Consider the following 23135-nt stretch of genomic DNA (forward strand, 5'->3'; position numbering starts at 1 on the left):
ACGGGGTTAATGAGCCTTGAATCGACTTTGCCTGTGTCGGTTAAGAAGATTCGCATTTTTATCTATGTTTAATGCACTTTTTAACTTCTTCCCCTTGCCACACAGCAAACCATTACTCTAAAGTACTAAAACTCAATGTCTTGAGATTTATTCTGCGTTTAAAATGGTTAATATCTGTGCCTTAGTTTTTGTTCTTGACAAGTGTTTGTAGAGTACCCAATTTGTCCTATTTTTGTTAAAAACTTATGAATAAATGATTGTTTATTTAAAAATACAGATCTTTCCAAAATATGTTTTAAACTGACTACGAATATCATGTCTTTTACCATGAAAAGTTTTAAATCTGCGCAAGTAGGAATAGTCAAATTGTAAGAGAAGAAAGATGAACATGTACCCTTTTTAACTAAAGACACTCAGCATTAGCTAGTGGTGGGCAAAATCTGGATAACCGGATACTTCTCAGTGAAACATTATCCGAATTCAGACTCTTAAACTCTCTTTCCTGACCCGTTTGCCGAAGTGGGTGCACCCATATTTTGAAGTGGTTCTTCTAACCCATTTGCTGAAGCGGTTCATGACGCATTTAATCGCAGAAGAGGTGCACTAACTTTATCCGGATTTTGCTCAAGCGACTTATTGCCCAGCCCTAGTGTTAGCCTCTTGTTTTACCATTAAACAAGGGAAATTATTCTGTGTTTGTTTGTGAATCATGCTGTGTCTGTGGCAGCCTGCATACAACTAAGAAATATATATTATGCGTTTTTAAAAAAACACAAAATTGTGTAAATACATGGATAGAGATAAACTTCTTGTATGGAATAAAAATAATCACAGCTAACACATTCATTGTTTTTTTTTGTGTCGGAAATATGTGCGGACACTTATTCATGTAAAGAAATTAGAACATTGTCAGTTATTGCAAATGGTCATAGAAACGAAAATAAAAGCTGGAAAAGTCTGGTGCTGATTCAGTGTCACTGGAAAGCTAGAAATTATTCTTATAACCAGTTACAAAAAGTCATCCCTGTTATTCAACCAACTTACAAAATCTAGACTCCTTTTTTAAGAAAAGTAAGGAATTTCTGGAGTGTGACACTAACAGATAGTGTTCATTTATTGCTTTGTAGATGTATTCTGGCACTAAAATTGATTTGTATTACTTCATTGAGATACTACAGGGTAATTTTTATAAACTTTCGAAAAAATATGTGAATATTAACGATTATATTAGACACATAAAGTTGTATTTGGAGGAATTACTTCATAGCGAATTGTGTGCCAGATGGATAAAGTTGTAAAATTACAGCTTTCTATTATATGGGCAGATACCATCTTTTCTTAGTATCTGCACCTGTGTTACGTCGTTCATGTTCCAAAAGTTCGACAGTTTTTGTTGTGCCATTTTTTATATTGATTTTTTTTTCCATTCACACTTGTCCTAAAATGTTTACAATTTAGCATTGCCGACTTCAGCGCGTCTAACGAATTGACCAAATAAGTTACAATGTCCGTTCTTTTTTGAGTCTCAAGAGCAGAAATGCGTGCTTTGGGTGCATTAAATGATAATTACCATAAATATAATGACACCCCTAAAGCTTTACGTTGAAAAATACCAAAAATTAAGTCAGCCCGGACAGAGCGGCGATGGGGAACTGACCCCCATGACCCCGACGTGATAAGGCGCTTGGCAGGGAACCCCCCCGCTGCAACTAAAATTCCACTGCCTGTGGGCCGTGGCAATAAATTAAGCTTGTTTAAAGAATCTAGAAAATGGCAAATAGCTTTTCAATACCATCAATCTATTGAGGAAAAGTTATTGTAGACTGTAGCAGCTCAACCCTACACATTGCTCATTATTAACATAAAAATTATGCCTTACAAAAATTGAAAGTGAAGAACCGCTTTCCTAATTGTGTTGTCATAGTTTGTTCACTTTCAGTTGTCAGAGTAAAAAAATTCTTGCTCATTTATATTAATTTAGCAATACCTTTGAAACTTTGCATGGCACTTCTGCAGGCCGGTGACTAAACAATTTGTTTTAAAAAATGATGCTGTAATATATATATATAAGGTTCTTTATTTAAGCCCTATAATAGATACCGCCTTTTGGGTGCATTTGCAGTATTAATGCAATAAATGATTAACATTAATTTAGCTTACCAATTACTCATTTTACGACAGTGATAACACCCTTGCCCCCCCATATCAGTGTAAGTTTGTAGATTTCCTCCTGTGACTGACTAGACATACCCACATGCATCTAAACAATTATTCACACTTCAATTTGACCATGTTTCATAGATGTGCGTTAAAGTATGTTGTTGATGAAATTAGGTCAACTTTTTTATTTTTTAGATGTGTGCTACAACCCCCCCCCCCCCCCCCCCCCCCCTTTTTTTTTTTTAAAATAAAAACCTGCTTTAGGCTAATATCACAGAAAACCTGTCAGAACCTTAATTTGTAGTAATCTTCATTAATGGGCTTTGAGATTCTGTTGGTCATCCAGCTTTTAGACCTACATGCAAAGATCTGAGAAGATTAAACTGAGCAATATGTTTTTATGTTGTTTTAACCACGGACAGAAAAAAATGAACAATTAAGCTATAACACCATGTACTTTTATTTCTAATTTTCAGGCCCTTGAGATGAAACCAGAAGACAAAACATGTCTTGTTGTTCGAGCCAAGTGTCACTTGATGCTTGGAAATTCAGAGAAAGCTCTAGAGGATGCCAATACTGCCCTGGATCAAGATGAAGATGGGAAAAGAGATATTCGAGTATGTATAATGTATTCATGACTGAAATCTGCAAATCCACTGGTTTTTCTTTGGTTTAGCTGGGTTTTCGATTTTGAGAGGTTGCTCAAATAGGGATGAGCATTGACAGTGCATAGTTGAGAATGCCATGCTAGTGGAAAATATTACCCTTTGAACATTTTTTTCTGATCTAATGCCAGTGACATCTTGAAACACATTATGTGCCATCACAAGCTCATATGTAGGGCCTATTTAAACTAGCTTCACAGAGACAACAAGACAACTGTGACCAAACAAAGGTGTAAAGACAGGTACATTTGATATCCTTGCATCGCTTGGCCTATGCACAGAATGTAGGCTTATTGGTGTGTTTGATAGAAGTACCAGATAGTGACTTTCTCTGGCCCACAAGTGACACAAGTGTGTTCCCGGGGCTTTTTCCGCTGTTTTGCTCTCTTGGTGAATTGTGTTACTTGAGGGTTGTTTATAAATATTACAGCAACATAACCCTTGAAATTTTTTTGGTTTAGGAACGAGAGAATTTCGACCAATAGATAGTTTTTTTACAAAGAAAAAAAAATAATGCACACATAGGCATGCACTTAAGTCTGTAGGGTGGATTCTTTTCTCTGTTTGAATTTGTGAAAGATTCCATCCAGCCAAACCTGGTTAGGAAAGTTAGTTTTTCCCTTAAAATTATGTTTTGTTAACCTGCGTATTCATTTATGATCATAAAATACCACAATGTCATTATTTTTCAACAGGCTCTCAACATGAAGGCAGAAGCACTGTATCAGAAAGGAGACTTTGAAACTGCCCTTGTCTTTTATCACAGGGGTAACAAACTAAGACCTGAGCTGCAAGAGTTCCGTCTTGGTATTCAGAAGTGTCAGGAAGCAATTGATAATAGTATTGGGAGTAAGTGGTCATCATAGTAGACTGTGTTTAAATGGAATAATAAGGTTGACCTCAGTCCTTACAATTGTACTGCAATGAGATCTTTGATCTTTTCTAAGGTTAGGACTTTTGCACTCAAATACTGTATTAAATTGTCGATTTTTTTCACTTTACGGGAATGGTACTATTTTTTTCACTTCGAAAGATCTAAAGACTTTACAACCTTGTCTTTTTAATTTGTACTGGCTTTTTTTTGTGTTACACTATGACTTCTACTGGTTCCCGAGAAAAAAAAAGAAGATTTTTAAAAGGTGTCATTTGAATCATTAGGAAATAAAATGTGGAATCAAACGCTTGTCAATTTTTGGCCATATATAGACTTATTGGTACCATCGTAAAGCTTGTTCATTTGTCTGTCTTTTGATGAAAAAATTCCCGTCTGTATTGAATTGAAGTCGATTTATTTTGGATTGAAGGAAATAAGGGTCGCTTGGTTTGAGAGGCAAAATTAATGAGATAACGGCCGCCAAAGTTTAGTGATTTCCCAAGGTTGAGAGCCTTTGGAAACTGTAAATTTACAATTTGCATGCCTTTAATCAACTCTTTTCAATAAAATCCTCACAGCAATGTGTTTTTAAATGGACATACAAGGTTTTCAGCCAAAAATTCAAAATTCAATAAAAATTGCCAAATAGATTGAAAAATGTTAGTTTCTTAACTTTCAATATTTTGACGAGCGCCTGATTTCACCATGATGCCTCACGAATATTGTAGTTTTTATCTTCTGCTTATCAACCATTTATTGTCAATCTGTATCCATCTTATAACTTTGACTTGATTCCAGGTCCATCTTCAGTCCATTTGGAGGCATCAGGAGATTTGTCTTATTTCTACAAGGATGAAGAGGTAAAGTAGTAGCTTTCAATGATCCTACTATTTCTCCTATATATGTCGCTCATAAATCATACAATTTGGATGTTTGCACTGTGCATGTGCTCATCTGTCTTTTCTTGATCACTATCAGTCAAAAATCTGAAAGAAAGTATATTGCAAAATACAATGGATGAATTCATTAATAGCACCTGGGTGTTCACAGTTACAGTGTCCTATTTGAAGACAGAACTTCTGAAACTATAAAATGTGTGTTTTTGAAAGTAGCACCATGTAATTTGCAGATGTGACAACAGAAAGAATAACAGAGGAAAAAAAAATCGCAAAGTGATATTGGAGAATATATATGCAGGTTGTAGGGTTTTTCTCGAGATTGTTCAAGATGGTCCTGAGGTGATCTTTCAAGTGGTCTTACGGGTTAACAGTGAATCCTGTTACATTGCAGTACCTTACGACATTATTGTCTTGCATGTTTCTGATGCACAGTACACAATTATGAATGTGCTCACATAACCCTTTGACAAATATAATAGAGCTTGATATGAACAGAGTTCATCATTATGTTCTACTAGACTTTCAAAGTCAGATCTGCTATTAAGACCGAATTAAATGGCATAAGTATGAAATTTTTAAAAATTCAAGTTACAGAGAATAGGTTACTCATAAGTGGAAATTAATAGTTTGAATATCTATATGAGTAAAAATTGACCCCCCCCCCCCCCTTCAAAAAAAAAAAGAACCCCAAAAAAGTATTATATAAAATGAAACTCATATAATCTGCAGTTATCGGCCATTTCACCTTTTGAAATAAAATAACATTTTAAAAAAAGTACTTTTTAATGTTACATGATGTCAATATATCTCTTTGCTGGCGCTCATAATATGTTTTCATCTTTTCTTGCATGCACACTTGCAAATGATGTACATGTATGTGGTGGTGTTCTGACTCTCTATCTTTCCAACTTTGTTCTGCATGGTCTCAAATCAGCCCTCTTTCATGCATATCTTGTTTGATGTGAGTGATCCTGTAGGAACATAATAGAGCCCTCAAGTTATTTTGTGTGGTTCTTCTTATTGTTTTAAAAAGGACACCTTGCTTTGTCTTTTGATGTAGTCCTCTATTTATCTGATATTCAACCTCATATTTCAGGGGAAATATTTCCTAAGGTTTGTTCTTCTGTTGAACCTTTGTTTGGACAGTTTACATGATTCTAACACGTTGATTTGATCATGAAGCACAGTTGAAATACCAGTGATGCACTGTTGTAATGCTGTGGATACAAGTCTTGGGATGCAGTAATTTTGAACTTACATCATAGGAAGTTCCTTCAACATTAACCCTTACCTTAAAAGCACTGTCAGTTCTGTCCAAAATGTTATGTTTTGGAGTTTTGTCCACAGCTATTTCTGGAAATTTTGAACGACTTTGCTCACTTAGTAATAACTATGACTACGTCAAGAACTTTAAGTCTGTTTTTTGCTTTGTCTGGTAGCTAGAATTTTTCAAAGGACAGTGTCAGATAATAAAAAATTTGTAGGCCAAGCATACTTTACATATCATTGACAATTGCAACATATTTTAGCCCAATTTGAAAAGGGGATCTTTAATGAGAAGAGCAGAAACGTTACCTTTGTAAATACCCAAAAAGGTATTGTTCTACTGGGAAGTACAAAAAAAAAGTATTTTTTATTTACTTGTCATTCTGTTTTGATTGTTTGATTGCTCCTTTTGTTTACATGTGTATTTGAGCTTTGTCTTTTCATCATAAGACATTTAATATTTCAGGATCAGAAGCTAAAGGTAAAATGTCTGAACGATTTGTATTTGATACAGATAACATATCCTTGTAATTGGGCTCCTCTTTTACATCATAACATATCTTCAGAAAGTTCATTGCATTTACACTTCCTCGTACTCTCTTCTTACAATTTTTCCTAATGTCATTCTTATCTGTTCTAGTCTAGTCACTTTGACTTACAATAAGCTGAAAGATTGGAACATGTCACTATGCATGGGGTAGAAAATTCTAGATCTGTTATTGTGGAATAAAATCCTCTACTCACATACTTAACAGGGCTTTCCTCTCTTTCCAACTTAAATCCTTATTCTGGTATTTCATCACGTCAGCCTTCATCATTTGTATTATAACTTATGATGAGGAAATTCATATATCATTCACAAAGAGTGAATTTCATGTTGTTGCACAGTAGTGTTGCACGGGTGTAAAAAAAGTAGTTCTTTTTATCAAATCTGTATCAGTTAATACAAATGGGTAGTTGTTGTTTTTTTCCTTCTTAAATACAAATTTGGTACCTCACCTGCATGATGAAATATAGTATTGCAAAATATTGTTTGTCACATTGTCACTATAACGCGAACTGTATCTTAGATTCTTACCTCTATCTGTTGGATTTGATTCTCTCTTTTCCACAACCCCTGCCCCCCTACTGGTTTTCTAAAACAATGTAAATGATCTTTTTTTAATTAGCAGTTCTCCTCGTGTTATTGTTTCACACTTGTTTATTCTTGGTTGGAAGATTTTTTTTGGAGTTATTTCACTAAAAGACTTAACAGTACTGTTTTTGTAGTTTCTACAACAATGGCTGCCTGTGTATTATTGTTTTTAATTGCAAGTAACTGTGAGTGAGTGCACAACTGATTGTGAAAGTCATCAATGTTGAAAACAGCTTGTGATGGTGAACAGTCCCTATAATTTTTGCTGATAGAATCGTTCATGAGGCATATCTGCGGCAATAAATGCAAAACCCTGGAGATGACTAATTGTTTCTCACAGATCGAAACAGTCGAAAGTTTTGTTATCCTGTGACAATTAGTGTTCTACTTTGACTTACTTGTGCTTTAAAAAAAATCAAACAGTCTTTTAAATTTTAAGGTTTTGACTGCGGTTTAATTTAAAGAAACAGATTGCTACAAATGATGTTAGTTTATTCTTTGTGTCTTAAGTTTTCCATATCGTTAGATTTATGAGCTGTTTGTTTTGAACATATTCATATTAGACTAATAGACTTTCAATTCACTTTGAGAAAAACATTATGATCTGTTTGGATAACCTCGAGAGACATATTTGCCCATATATCTCTTTTGTTTGGTGATTTGTATGTTGGAATTTCAAAGACCAATATTAATTGCAATTGTTGGTTTATACAATTCAGTCATCTTATTAATATAAAGCTAGGTGGTGTTGGCAGATCACTGTTTTTCCTTTTTTGTACTATTACATAGGCTTAGTCCAGAAATGATAATTTTTTTTCCTACTCAAGATTCACTCAATTGGAAATTATAAAGCCAAAGAAAGCAAATATGGTTGACATTTGAAGAACCCAACGGAGGACTGAATATGTCATAAAGTCACAATTTTTCAAGCTGTGGTTTGTGAACCTATTTTTTTAAGTTCTTAAAGGGAAATGAAACTACCATTGTTGAATATATCAGGGCAAAAGAGGAGATAATGATATTTCACAGATTTTATGGATTAACTTGACCAGATAATTCACTATGATTCTGCACATTTATTTTAGTTAAAAATTCTTCAAAACTTAAAAAACATGACATATCTTATTTTTCAATGAACTCTTCTTTTGAAAAAGTTCTGTTATACTTTAGAACCTGGTTTGAAGTAAAAGCGGATGCCTGGGTGAAGATTTGCACCGTTATGAATTTTCTTCCTCCTCGATATTTTTGTACCTTAAAAAAAAGGGGGATTGTCAAAGGGGCAGTCTTAAGTACCAGTTGTACTCATGGAAAATAGCTGAATGGGCTTGTACTGTAGACTTTCATCCCATCTACAGTTTTAAATACAGTAATAGAAATTCTACCTAACAACGATGTACTCTAATCATAAAAGTTTGAACACCTGAGGAGTTCTACTCTCTAATATTGACTTCCTTGACTCATGTTTTGTTTGTTCTTTTTATTTGAGGAAACATCATTTAAGCCCTCAATGTAGCTATTTCCACCTTCTTTATAAGAAGTATTGGGGCATTACCCATGCTTTTCTCAAGTCAGTACTGAGAAGAAACAACATGGGGCTTGCATTTACTTCTTTGAATTGGTAACAATTCTATTACTGCTCTTTTGGTAGAATATGTACAAATATATTTAGTGGTGGTATTATGACAAAAGAGGTTATCTCAACTTTTGCACCTGTGCCTCAAGAGAGATGGTAAGAGGATGATATGGAGACAGACATCTCTACATAAACATAGTTGTATGGAATTTTGAATGTAGAGATCGTAGCAAATGAATGTTTGGTTTTAGTTTGTCTTTATGGAGAATATTAAGTTCCTTTGTTGTTTTTATGAAAACAAACTCAAAAGTGATGATGGAGCTCCAGAAATATCTAAATATATACTGCTATATTGAATTTTGAATGCTAGGGAAAAGAAATTTAGGGTCCAGTTTTAATTTGCCTTTTTTAAGATGTTTTGTTTTGTTTTGTTGTGATCTTCGCAGAAACAGAAACAACAGCAGAAAGGTTACACGAAAGTAAGCCAAGCTCAAAAGAAAGAAGAAAGGAAGGAAAGACAGAAGCCGCAAGATGGTAGCAATACAAAGACAACCAAAGAGCTTCTGGGACAACTGTATAGAGATAAGGAATACCTGGAAAAGCTCTTTGACAGTAAGATTGTAGTTTAGCTAGTCATGCAGGTGTTTCAAACATTTTTTCGGAGAGCTTCCTGGTTCTGTCATCTTGTTTTGAAGGTGGTTTGATCTCATTTGCTTTGCTTTTTGTCTTTTAAAACTAGGGACTATTTTGCTGTGTTATCTGTCATACCAAGAGTTTGCCTTTTTTATACACATGCTTAAAAAAAAAAAGAAGCAAAACTGCCTTACTGTTAAACATCTTACCTCTCCTGTCAGAAAGGAAACCACAAGTCATCATTCTTGCTTGAAGAACAAATGGGCATGAGGAGGGTCCTGCTCACTGATGTCATTTTCATCTTTTCAAGCCAGTTTTATTTCTGTTTCGATTTATTTCATAAGTCTAATGTTAATACTGGTACTTTCAGCTGATTCTTTTTTGCTTTTTAGGTTTGTCCCACAGCAGCACTCAGACTGACTCCTATATCAAAGGGCGTGCTTGTGATGGTTTGGAGTATCTTACGGTCAGGTCAGACTTTTGGAGACAGCAGAAGCCGATGTACGCTCGCAAGCGAGATCGCCAGGCCCGCTCCGCTCATTCTGCGGGACCAAGAGATCCAATGAAATACGTGCTGCAAAAACTTGTTGAGATTGATGAAGGTACTTTCTGATTTTAGTTTTTATAAAGAGATTTTAGCAAGTGAACTTAAAGGCTGACCTCCCATGGCTAAGAGTATTAAACGGTAAACCTATCGGAACTGAACATAATGAGTGGGTTTTAAAAAAAAATACAAAGCACGTGTATGGGTACCCAGTTTTTTCAAAATCTGTTTGTATATTCAGATTCTGAACCTTATATGCAGGCCGCCTTATTCTCCCAAACAAAAAAATATGTGATTTATTGTCACCTAAATTTCCTCAGAGAAATTGTATTGTAGAGCAGAAAAAGCAAGACAGAAGAAAAAATATATTGGTTTCTCTTTTTTTTTCTTTAAGCTCAAGCTGAAGGCAAATATGAAGAAAGCTTAGAAAAGTCAAAGAAAACCCTGAAACGAGTGGAAGAAACATCTGAAGACTCGCTGAAAAACAAGCCTGATGTCATGGCAAATCTCTACAGCTGCATGGGTAATGCATATCTGGAAATGAACATGTATGCAGATGCTCTTAGCTGTCACAAAAAGGACCTCAGTATTGCAAAGGATAAGTAAGTACAAATCATAACAGTTGCTTTTTTTTTGCAATTCAGAAAGCTGTTTTCTGTTCTTGTATAGATTATGTATATTTTTTTTAATAGGCTCTAAGCGCAATTTAATCTTGTAACTCCTAGAACATAAAAGAAGAAATTATAATAATAGAACTTGAATTGTAGAACTTTTGAAAAACATACAGCAAAAACTCACAGCTATTCAAAACTCATGTCTAATATGATAATCCCCTCACAAATCCTGATTTTGTGCAGACAGACATGTTCATTTTGATTTGATAATTACAATTTTGAGAATTTGTAACTACGTTCATCATGATCCATCTTGTCTCTTGGCAGCAATCTTGAGGAGGCAGAATCAAGAGCTTTAGATAACCTGGGAAGAACTTGTGCAAAAATGGGTGACTTTGGAGAAGCCATTGAAATGTGAGTTTTCTTTTAGTTTAATACTTTTGAAAGATGTCTGGTTCTAATTTGTTTTGTGGAACTTTTTCTTTCTTGTTTGTGTTGTGCCATAGCTTTGTCTTTCTACTAATATGTATTTCAAACAGCCCACCTTGACCTTACTAGTGAGGTCAAATCAGCTTGCCTCATAAATGATTTTAAACAGGTTAGTGAGGTTGTAAAGCATTTATGAATAGACCCATTGTTTCATTTTGGGAACACAAACCAAAGATTATAATGGCTTTTAAAAAATCAAATGATATAAGTACACTGCTGCATTTGATTAAGTAACTGTACTTGCAGTATGTTTTGTAAAAACTTTGACAATATTTGAATATGTGAGGTGAAATTAGGCGCTCGTCAAAATAATGTAATCCAAGAAGCTGGCATTTTTTTGACCGTTGAACAATTAGAAAAAAAAATTCTTTTTTTAGCCCTACACATTTATGTCCTTTTAAAAACACATTTCTGTGTATTTTTTACTGAAAAAGGTTGATTAAGTTTCAAAGGACTCTCAAGTTATGGCACCAAACTTCAGCGGCCATTTTCTCACTAATATTACCTATGAAACCTGGTGACCCCTTTCTCCTTCAATGGCAAATAGCTCGACTTCTGTTCTTGATGAATGGATATTTTTTTCACTAAAAGCAAGGCAAATAAATGGGCTTTAAGATGATACCAATAACTTCAAGTTACCAAAAATTGACGAGTGCCTGATTCCACCACATCCTGGCGCTTACGTATTTTGAAAACTTGCTTTATCACTTGATCTCATGCCGTTGTTACAACTTGACAATTTCAGCTGGAAGAAGAAACTCCCCAAGAGTAAATCTCCCCTGGAGAGTACTTGGCTCTACCATGAGATTGGCAGATGCCACCTTGAGCTTGGAGAGTACCAGGATGCCAAAGACTATGGAGAAAAATCATTGGCAGCTGCCAAAGAGGCAGATGATGCAGGATGGCAGCTACATGCATGCGTACTTATTGCTCAATCAGAAGGTATTTTTTGTTAAGTTTAAGATATCATAAAGAAAACTTTCTTGTGGAGGTTTATCGTCCCTTGAAAGACCGGATTTTATTTTTATTTTTTCGTTTTGTTAGTATGCTATAATCCAAATGGTTGTTGCTCTTGTGTGGGCTACGAAAGCACAACATTTGTGGTCAATGAGCAAAGATTAAAAATTATTTTTGATCCGTCCAATATTTCATACGTCTTGCCTGTTATTTTTTCTCATTGAGTCTGAAACTGAAAAGAGAAATCCAATGCGACAAAGATGGTCATTTAGTGCAAGGAAAAAGTAAGATAGATGAACAGAAAGAACAGTGGGAAACTAAAGGTAGGATTAACCAGTGGTGCCCTCCAAACTTCTGTACTGAATCTCCCTCCACAGAAGTTAGTGGTAGATTCTTGATTTTTTTTACAGTTTTTATTCCTGTGTGTTTCATCTTTTATTTCCACATATTTAAGTTTATGAAATTAGAAACTGCCTCTAAGATTTGTTCAAGTGCTGCAGAATGGCAGGAAGTTAAGGTACTTTGTTAATGCGTCCTCCCTTTTTTGAAGCTTGTTATACGTTCTCTCAAAAAGATTTTCATTATTTCACTCATATATTTCATCTTGTATCTCCACAGTTAAGTGTGGTGAGTTGGAAGCTGCCTCAGAGACTTTCACTCGTGCTTTAGAACTGGCAGAAGACCAAGAGGACCGATCAGCTGAATCAGCAATCAAGAAGGCTTTGGAAGAGGTGATGAGAGATTTAAATACATGAAAATGCACCTTTGATCAAATGTTCTTGATTTAGTGTCTGATGCTCACGCAGTGATAGTGGAATTGCATTAGTTGTAAAACCTGCCATGGTTATGGAACCCCCCTTCGCCCCCTCCTTCTCATACGCTCTCCACTTGCAGAGGAGCAGGTATCATTTTTCATATTTCTTTACCTTTTTATTGTGAAAAAGTAACTAATTTTCTCATATAGCAGTGTTCCGTTCCAACTATTTCTTCTTTATTGAAGAATAGAATGAGGAAAACTCTTTCAATCTGTCAATGAGGTGAGGGGACATGCTATCGATGCTAAGGTCTTTTTTCTTCTTTAACTTGAAAGAAAAATTGTTAAAGATACACACTAAAACAAATGTAGCTAAATGCTAAAAGTCCCACTAATGAGCCAGTATAAAGAAACTGTATTAGACAGTATCCTTCTTCAACTCAACTGAACTTACACCGTAAAGCCATTTGGCAAGGATTGCAAGTGGAGAAAAAATACCTTTGAGTCCCCTCAAAGCTGAAGAAGTATACTCTTTGAGATTTGCACTGATTTAGAAATCCAAAGGGATGTTTGTGTCACACACCAGCTGCAACTCATTTTATGCCTTACCATAGCAACCAGTTATGTAAGTTGACAGCCTTTTATAGACGTGAAAGATAGTCATCTTACCTTGCTTGTTTTTCTGTATTTGTAAAACTTCTTTAACTATTTTTGTTTTGTTTTGCTTATTACAGGTGAATGACAGGCTTGTGAAAGGAGGCCAAGAGGATGATGAGCAGGACAAAGAAGATGACCGACGCTCACCCGATAGAGACAGAGAATCTCCTGCTCCAAAAGGATCTGATAAAGATAAAGATGGGAAGAAGTCTTCCCCTCGTGCAGATAGCCCTAAAGGTGCAGTGCTTGTTGTCTGAGGTTTCAGAAATACTAAAAACTTACTTGATCATATTTCTGTTTCAGCTCAAAATTACATTGCTTGAATTTGCTAATCATTTGCTGTGAAAAACCAACAAGAACTTTGTCAACTTTAACATGTGAGATCAATCCGTTGCTTTTTCCACCTTGCATAATAACTCTTAACGCTGCATCATCTGCTCTCTTTGCGTTGTGCTTCAACCCCTATATATCCATTTCTTTACTTCGTGTTACCTTTTTCCCATGTTCTTCCTGAGGATGAAAATACTGGCACCATTTCATTTTTTTCCCTGTACCTATAATTTGCCATGGACTGCTTCACTTATATCTATATATATACTCATACTTTGTTTACTCTTTGGTCACAGTCAGTTCAATTGTAAGTTTAAGAAATATTGTGTTTCTGTATTCTATTTGCAGACACTAATTCAAAAAAGCTTTCATACCCTGAAATGGCGAGATAGGACTAATTATTTGTAAAATTACATTGTTATTCACATGAACAGAAAATGCCACAACTGCTTCTTATATTAACTTTAACCCTATCCGTACGGCGTGCTTTACTATCGCATCCATACGATTTCGGGAACTCTGTGCCACCACTTTTCAAAGAGGAAATATACTTGTTAATCCGATCCGTACGCTTTGCATAGCAGTCTGTTAAAATGATTTTTTGAGAAATATTGAAAGTTTCAAAGAGATCTTCGTACTAGAAGTATTCTAAAATGTGAAGAATACAACCCCGGGAGCACAAAATGACCCCAGGGCGTACGGATACGGTGAAAGACCGTGCTTGCAGACCCAAGGGAGTGATGTTGTTTGTGCACGATCTTGGAGGTGCTTGTGTATGTGTCCCGGGCTGTGCGTTTATGAGTTTGTGTCTGTGTTAATTTATGTGCATGTGATTGTACATGCAGTAAAGACTTAGGAAAGGGAGAGAATACTGTTTCATCAAGCACACTTTGTTTTCATTAGAAAAGTAGAAAAGTGTTCTTTATTCATGATCATGAGAAGGAAACTTGAAAAACATTGGAAAATAAAGGCATTCACAATTTAAACCTTATTTTCAATTATAACCTATGGGGACTTCATAATACTACTGTTTAACATAACATTTGAAAGGAGAAAAACACTAGGCTACATGTAAAAATGAAGGGAGCAATTTTTATTTCTCATTACTTGTAAACTAAGATGTTTTAAAATGTCCTGGTCTCAGGCAGTACTCTCCTTTAAGTGTTTGATGTTAGTGTAGATATTTACATTCAGTTATGGGTTTGCCATTTAATATTCTGGACTGATCAAAATCTCAAAGGTCTGGGAAAGCATTTTCAAATGATTATAGACCCTGGGTACAGGCAGTTGGAGACTGGTACCCCTATTTGATTTTACATCATCTCATTCCTTTTCCTGCTGTGTGTGTTATCATACCCTCTCTCAACCTTCTATGCGCATCAGTTTGTCATTCGCTGAACTTTTTTTTCAAATCCAAAGGAAGCTCAACTTTTAGTAAACTTTTTTCCCCATCATTATTAGCCGTATATCTTGCCACCACTGTAACTCTCTCCATGTAACAGTTATACATTGCTCTGTGTACACATATGCTTAGATATCATCATCATTAAGTGTCAGTTCAAAAACAGACTTCATCATTCATTTTTCTGCTCAAACACTTATCTGTGTGTGTGTGTGTGTGTGTGTGTGTGTGTGTGTGTGTGTGTGTGTGTGTGTGTGTGTGTGTGTGTGTGTGTGTGTGTGTGTGTGTGTGTGTGTGTGTGTGTGTATCGTCTGCCAGTTATTCTCAAGTTCAGAGCCCAAAATATTGAATTTAAAAAAAAAACGTGGATTCTTATTCTGTGGTATTGTTTGCATATTCTTGAGCAATATTTTGTCAAAATTCAAATTGTTCTAAATGTTGAAGAAAGCAAGAAAAGAAACATAATGTAAGTACAATTTTTTACAACAAGTGAAAGGATTTTTCTTTCTCCTGTAAAACATTTGCTCTCTGGGCTATGAACAGTTGAACAACTTGCTGATGATATATGCACACACACACACACACACACACATACACACACCCACACACACACACACACACACACACACACACACACACACACACACACACACTACACATAAACCTAGATGCATACAGACATACACACACACGCACACACACACATACACACATACACACACACATACACACACACATGCATATGCACACACACACACACACACACACAAACACATGCACACACACACATGCACACACACACACACACACACACACACACACACACACACATGTACACTATCCTCTCATTTGCTTTTTAGGTAGATTATGAAATATAGCTTGTTCACTTTAGTCTGACTGAGGTAATAACAAGATAAAAAGGAATCGCTCTGTTGTATCTTCTCAGCTCTTTGCATACGGGTCTAAAAGTTGGAGGAACAACAGAATCTAAAAATCCATTTATAAGGTCACTGTAAAATAAGGTTTGGACATGTTTTCTTTGACGTTAGCCTGAAGCGGGTCAGTGAAATAATAGAGGATCCACAGCATACTCTTAAAACATTAACAAATTGACAGGTTAATCAACACCACACTTTAATGTACACCTAAGAAAATGGTCCAACAGAGCGGTGAGTCGTGGGATGAAATTTTCAAGCTTACTCTGAAATATGGGGGCAGCTAGGGTGGTGCTGCTCTCTTAAAATTAGCTATTTGTTGGCTAGGTTACTGTAAATCATTTACTTCAGTGATCCTGCGTATTCACCCAGAGAGCAGTTATTGATATAAGACCCAAATAAAAAAAACTTTTTTTGTAACTAGATATAGATTTTTTTAAACAGTATTTTTGTTTAGTCGCTGACATGCAGCAGTGCCCAGCAAATTTTTTAAAAGTAGGTAAATTGATAAATGAGCTAGAATTTTTTTTAATGCGGATAGATGAAAGTGAACAAGCTATATTGGGTACTACTATTTTTTGAAATATTATTATTGGAACGACATTGCTTGTGTTGCAGGCATAATAAAGAATCAATAACCTATCAAATGTGAATTTTCCTGCTTCGTTTGCTGGCATCTTTGTGTGACTAATGCAGTGAATAAACCTATATACATACATACTTGTAGCTAAAGTGGTCCCTGTCTAACAAAACCTTTTTACATTTTTTTTTTCAGGAGGAAAAAGTGGGAAATTGGTTGGGGGTGGGGGGGGGGGGAGGGGAATCTGTTTTGTGATCTCAGATAATGAGTTGTTAAACAAGGACCATTGTACTACTGTTTGCCTCAGCTTTTCTCTCCTCCATTCGGCCATCTTATAGTGCTGCTTATTGTATCTAATCTTTGCACCTGCTTTTGAAAACTACAACAGATGAAAAGACGTACGAGGATGACTTTGATGCAGAGTCAGTTGTAGATGAGGAGCTGGAAGGTACACTCCATCTTCTTGAATACTTTTTCTTTTTTCTTATTCTTTTTTTTTTTTTTTGGAAATTCGACAAATAATTTACCTTTGATTTAAGAATATTTTCATTTATGTATGGACATCGAGTTTGGAGTGGGGTTAAATTATATGACTGTCCCAAAACATATTTGAAAAAGACTTTCATTTAGAAACTTAAGGATAACCTCTAGTTTTTGCTTAATATTTTCTATTTTGATGCAGTTTTGGTTGTTATTTAATGAGTTTTTATGATTAATCCATATTTGAAATGAATACAATCTTTAATTCAGCACCCTGAGAAGGGGCATGGAGCCAAAAGAAACCTACATTTATTATTTTTTGTTTTATGAAAATATTTAGCTGTTGACATTTACCTTTGAATTTTTTTGGCATGCAACTATTAGAAAAAAACCTCTGTGACTATTGTCAGACACATGGTTAAGTGGGCACAGTGTTTTATATTTCTTTCTTAGAATATGGACCAGGTGGAAAAATCAAACCAAAGAAAAAGAAAGAAGTGTTTTGACGTAAAAGGAAAAGTTGTACAATTGTTGATTGATGAAAGAAAAGTTCTTGAGAAACACTCATGTTAGCTGTATACATTATTTCTAGGTCAAACCATACTATTTGATAAATTTGTAACCCACTTGCCCCTCAACAGGCCTGGGAATAATGGGATAATGAAAAAAAACCCTCTGAACACCAACAGGAGATCCAACCCATCTGGAAAGATGGAGTAGCACGATTGTCAATTTGTTGACGGTTTCTTTTTTTATAATCTGTTTTTCCTTTGTTTGTCCTTTTCCTGTATTTTTATCACAGAGCCTGTAGCATGCTGTGCCTTGGGAATAATCTATTTGAATTTTGTAAAAACTTAGACATGTGTATTCTTTTTACTTCAGGAAGAGTGATATTGTGACATAAATGTTTCATTGACAGAAGTGAAAGAAAAAGTTGTTTTATTCTTTAATCCTTGAACCTATCATTCTGTACAGCAGATAGACATTAAAAAATTGCAGTTCTAATATTTCAATAATATCTCTCTTTAGAAAGAGAAAATATAAGTGAAAAGTCACAGCATATTTTATTTCTAAAATTTTTCAATTTTTCAATTGTTTTCTTCTAACAGAAAATTCGAAAGGGAAAGACAAGAAAGGTATGTTATTGTTTGTATAATCTTTGTTAATGTCTTTTTTTGAAGTGAAAAATGTAGGTCTATTCAATTATATCTTTAGGTTGAAATACTTCACAACGTTGACGCGACTGTGGCTTTTGCTTTTGACGTGCTGAGCGTCCGTTGCAGTTCTTTGAAACTGATCTGAGCGTAGAAAAGCAATGTTCTAGAATAAGGTTACTTTTCTAGAATTTATTTATGAGTTCAGGTAAAGCCAAAATGGGAGTTCATGCGACTGGAGTTGCAGATTGATGAATGAACTCAAAAGAGAAATATTTGCATGAAGTACAATATGTTAAACAGACAATGTCATTGTCTGGATGTCTGGATGTCATGGTTCTGTGTATTTTTATATAAACTTTGTTATGTTATGATGTATTAAATTTTTAACATAAAAACCCCCAAACATTTCAAACCATTATTAATATGTCATAGCAGTTCTGATTTAGTATAATTGTTCTTTTCATCAAGGCAAGAAAAAATGATAGCCTATAAAATGGCAGCGGTGAGAAATTGCATGTATTTTGTTAAATATTAGTCATAACAAATCACTTTTTGTTATTATAATTTTGTTTTATTTGAGGTTGATTCAGTAGCCCACTGGTGTTTTTTTTGGGTCGCTGTTTTAGACAATTTTCTGTTTACTTTGTGTTCATCATTTAATGAAAATAAATATTTGCTTTGTTTTCCTCCCACGTTATTAGCACTCAAGATTTATTTCTGTAGTGATGCTTCTTTCTTTTATTTGTTTATTTTGATGGAGCTGTAATACTTGCTTTGGGAAGTATTTATTTGAAAGCTATTGGTTCAATGATTCTTTTTTTTTTCCTTTCTTTACTTCATTTTACCATTACCCATACATCCTAGTTGTTTTTAGACAACGTGTGTATATTTGATGTGACAGGAAATTTTACAATATTTATCTTAAAGAGAAAAGAAGATACTGTCAAACCTCGTTGTACTGCCAGCCCTGCTTACTGCCAGGTTTTTCCAATGTACAAAAAGAGTCCCCTATATAAACATAGCATTTGCGCCTTTATAGCATCCGCCAACTGCCTCGTTGTACGGTCCTTCTTAAACTACTTTAAATTTACCCTGTTGTACCGCCAATGAACAGGTCACCAGAAGTACACAGTACACGCTAGGCTACACGTGGCTCACGGCACATCCACTCTGTGGTTGCTTGACAATCTTTCACATACAAGTCTATGAGCTAGGCCTAGGTCTTGGCTAGGTCAAATGCTTTTTGCCGATTTGCTCCCTCCTTGCCTATAATCTCACCTCCCTAGGCTACCCTTGTTTGTAGATTTGGGGCAATAAGGAGATCTAGAGTGATGTAGTGTGTCACAAATGAACACGATACAATGTTTAATGTAAAAGAATATAATTAAGATAAAACATAACTTTGTAATTTAACATCAAATTTCGCTTCCCACGGGAATCCAACTAAATTTGATGCACTGATTATGAAAATGCTATTCTATTTAGGCCTCAGTCAATGTAACATTAAAATGGAATTAAATTTTCAAGTCGCCTAGAAGGCTTTAAAGGAACCTCGCTTTCTCGTGCCCCCCACTACAAATCGGTAAACGTTGGACAGTCGGTGCAACATGTATTTAGCAGTGAACATGAAAACCTTGTTGTACCGCCAGCCCTGCTGTACCAGCAACTCATGCTCATTCCAAAGTAGGTGGTATAATGGGGTTTGACTGTAATGGTGGCGGTTTTTGTCACTCTCTGTTAGGATCCTTTGTGAGATAAATTCAGAGATTCTTAAAATTTCACTTTAAAATTATTTCTTTATGTAGAGACAGAGAAGGTATCAAAACATTACTTTCCATATCTTACAACTGTCCTCTATGCAGCAAAAGTGGTATCTTCCCTCACCTATTATTCCACCCTGTCAGTGTTGTTCACAACTTTGATGTTTTATCACTGTTTGTATGGTTGGTCATTTATAGACCCTAAAAGTACATGTCTGTCAGAAAAGTTTCTGACAAAATATACATCACCACCTGACTGAACAAATTTTGTCTTGATTGTTTTTGTTTTAAGTGATAAAGCATTATTCTTCCTGACTTCTTTTTTCAAAAAAGGTTTTCACATCTAAAAAAGAAAAAAAGAATGTTAAAACACTTGTTCATTTTCTCATTGCTTTTATATCAGCCATAAGAAAATTTTACTTTCTCATGATTAATCTTTCGCTTACTTCAGTAAGAGTCCCTGTTTTGCTTTAGTTTTATGGGTTTATTTTTACCTCATTTCAATTAGCTGAGAGTGGGGAAGAGGAATATGACAATGATAAAGAGAAACCCAGTGCAGAAAATGAAGAACAGCAGGTTGAGGAAAAAGAAAATCCGGTTGCCAAAAACGAAGAACCAACAGTTGATGATACAGAGGAAGCTGAAACAGCAGTTGAGAGGGAAAGTGAGAAAGATCTTCAATTCACAAGAGGTTGAATGCATTTTTGATTCACCATAACCTGAATGTGATTCAACTATACTCGGTTCAATATGATGATGTGTGTATGCTTTTGCCCTGACACTGACAATTATTATTATAATATAGCATGAGTAAAGGTTTTCCCTTTTAAGTGTTATTTGCTGTGCTTGCATATTTTCAAAGCTTGCTTTTCAAAACCATACCTTTTTATTTTGATTGAAAATTACAATTTAAGTCAGGTTATTACATGACAATCATGTTTGTGAGCACTTTTTCTTGTCATCGCACTCTCGCGAAAAAAGATTTTAATATTACGATAAAAAAGAAAGGGCAACATTTGAACAAGTTACCTGGACTTAATCATTTTTACTCTATGTCTCCTATTAAAATATTTGCCCAAGGCCCATACTATAACTTGTAGGTCTATAATATATGGTGCAGTAAAAAATTCCTGGCGCTACTTATTGTCAAATATTCCCTAAACTATCGAACATAGACTTTCCTTCTTTTGCACTATGACTATTGTATCAATTTAACAGATCAACATTTTTTTAAACACCTGTTAGCTATTATTCTAGAAAATTTCGTAATAAACACTAATTAAAAATCCAAGTGTGAAGTTTCTACAGATTTTAAAAGGTTTACAGCTGGGGCAATATCCATTTTAAAAGCAAGTCTGTCATTTTTTTCTAATCGCGATATTATGCCTATTGAACAAATGTTTTGAGAACTTTTAGTGCAAAAATGTGTTCACTATTACATTTATTTTTTTGTAACGAGTTTTGGTACTAAAAAGTGTCATTGGTGGGCTGTGACGTAGGCTATGCGTATACAAAATGAGTGTGAGAAGCAGGAAGTGCTGTGAACAATCCCGTTTGACGGAGATTTATAGTATTTTTTTATAAATTTATGAAGAAAAGTTTTAAAGTCTAGTCTCAATTATTATGGAAAAAATATGATTAAGTTAAGACAACTCGATTCAAACTGCTGTGCAAAGTAGGATGACAGTGATTCACCTGTTACAGAGATATTTTAGGATAAGTTGCGCCTTGAATTTTTGACCGTACTAAAGTAAAACTCATTCATGATTTCAAGTTTCATTCAATGAAAGTATCTTCATAAAGACTTGACTACTTTTTGTCAATAGTCAGCTCAGAAATGAAGGGATGATGCCCTGCACCAAATTAACGTGATTCCCACCCAACTGGCAGTGAGTTTCATTGAACCATCAGTTATTTCTCCCGCAGTTCTTGCTAGAGTGGTCTACTGTCACACAGAGACACTGGTTCACAGTACATTTAATAAGAAAACTGGCTGTCATAGTGTTATCCGCAGTGGTTCTTGATCCACAGTTGTACAAGAGATATATACTGTGAATTTTTCTGTCTCCTTGCTTCCCGATATAATTTGGTGAAAAAGAGTTTGCAAAGGTTTCTTAAACAATAATAGATAGTACGGTTTGGGTATTGGCATTGGTAGATTGTTTTGCTTATTTTATGGTTTGGAATTTTTAGAGGAACTTATTAACTTTATTGCATTTGTTAAAAATTCCAATAGAAATTCTGAAGTAATTCTTTTGGCTTCTCTGATTTTTCGCTTCTTAATCAAGACATATTTTTGTACTTGAAAAGTACATGTAGAAAAGAAATGGGTGCATACAAAGACAGGAATCTAACGATAGGATATGTCAATTTTGTGTTGGCTTTGTTTTCTTAACAATGTATCCAATATCACTGCAGTTGTTGAGGGGGGGGGGGGGGGGGAACTTAACAGATTAAATTAATCAAATACCTTACTTCCCTTATCTAAAAAATGACATACTTTGTGAGTCAAAGAACAAAAATACCAAGTACGGTCCAGTCATTTTTGAAGCAACTGGAGATTTCTGAAACTTAATGAATATGCCCTTTCCCTCCTTGAAAACATGAACTTGTTAGTTCATATAAGTTTGCATCCATACAAGAAGCATGAACTTGTGTAATCAAGCTTAGGATGTACATATGGCCCTTTGTACTTACCAGAGACATATTGCTATGTACATTGTTGCTACCCATTTGTCAGTATTGTCTGTAGTTTTTAAACCCTGGTTTGTGTTTACTATTCAACATGTAATTCACTGAAGGAAAAGTTCAAGCTTAAGTTATTTAACGCTCCTATAACTTTCTGGTACAGGTGCTTTGGAATGACATTGCTTTATTTAGCATGATGAATACTATAAATATAATCCGCCTTGGTTCGGGAATAGATTCGCCTTTCTTATTTTGCAGACTGATAATGTCACAGTAGTCCTGAAATGTTAATGCACTTAAGTGCATTACAGTTTGGAATTACTCATCAATAATAATGTTTTTAAACACATAAGTAGGCCTATATGTCTGGACTTTCATACCCAGAATTGACTGACTGAGCTCTTTACAAATATCTTCTTAGGAAACGAAAACAAACTCTAGAACTAGAAACAAAAACAATACAGTTTCCAAATTCAGTGGTACATTACAATAGAGTTGTTTATTGAAATTTTTGTCATATTTTAATCTTTTTTCATGAGCTTGTTTAAATCATAAAAGCACCAGCAAATGAATATATATAAAC

The 23135-nt window shown here is 34.9% G+C and overlaps 1 protein-coding gene across 6 annotated transcripts in view; it reads left to right on the plus strand.

Annotated features, from left to right (window-relative positions):
* Positions 1–23135, plus strand: part of LOC101856815 (tetratricopeptide repeat protein 25) — a 29551-nt gene that overhangs the window by 4639 nt on the left and 1777 nt on the right. Inside the window, exons 3-16 of one of the 6 annotated variants that reach the window (XM_013084036.2) lie at positions 2637–2777; positions 3521–3674; positions 4498–4559; positions 6331–6345; positions 9019–9184; positions 9598–9807; positions 10144–10351; positions 10691–10777; positions 11598–11794; positions 12428–12540; positions 13298–13457; positions 16856–16915; positions 18057–18083; positions 20373–20528. In XM_013084036.2, coding sequence (XP_012939490.1) covers positions 2637–2777; positions 3521–3674; positions 4498–4559; positions 6331–6345; positions 9019–9184; positions 9598–9807; positions 10144–10351; positions 10691–10777; positions 11598–11794; positions 12428–12540; positions 13298–13457; positions 16856–16915; positions 18057–18083; positions 20373–20528 — 1756 coding nt within the window. Of the gene's footprint in view, positions 1–2636; positions 2778–3520; positions 3675–4497; positions 4560–6330; positions 6346–9018; positions 9185–9597; positions 9808–10143; positions 10352–10690; positions 10778–11597; positions 11795–12427; positions 12541–13297; positions 13458–16855; positions 16916–18056; positions 18084–18572; positions 18607–20372; positions 20556–23135 lie in introns of all 6 variants that reach the window. The other 5 variants (XM_013084038.2, XM_013084037.2, XM_013084035.2 and 2 more) reach the window with 5 other exon arrangements.

The sequence above is a fragment of the Aplysia californica genome, unplaced genomic scaffold (assembly GCF_000002075.1).
Source record: "Aplysia californica isolate F4 #8 unplaced genomic scaffold, AplCal3.0 scaffold00269, whole genome shotgun sequence".
In the NCBI taxonomy this organism is placed as follows: Eukaryota; Metazoa; Mollusca; class Gastropoda; order Aplysiida; family Aplysiidae; genus Aplysia; species Aplysia californica.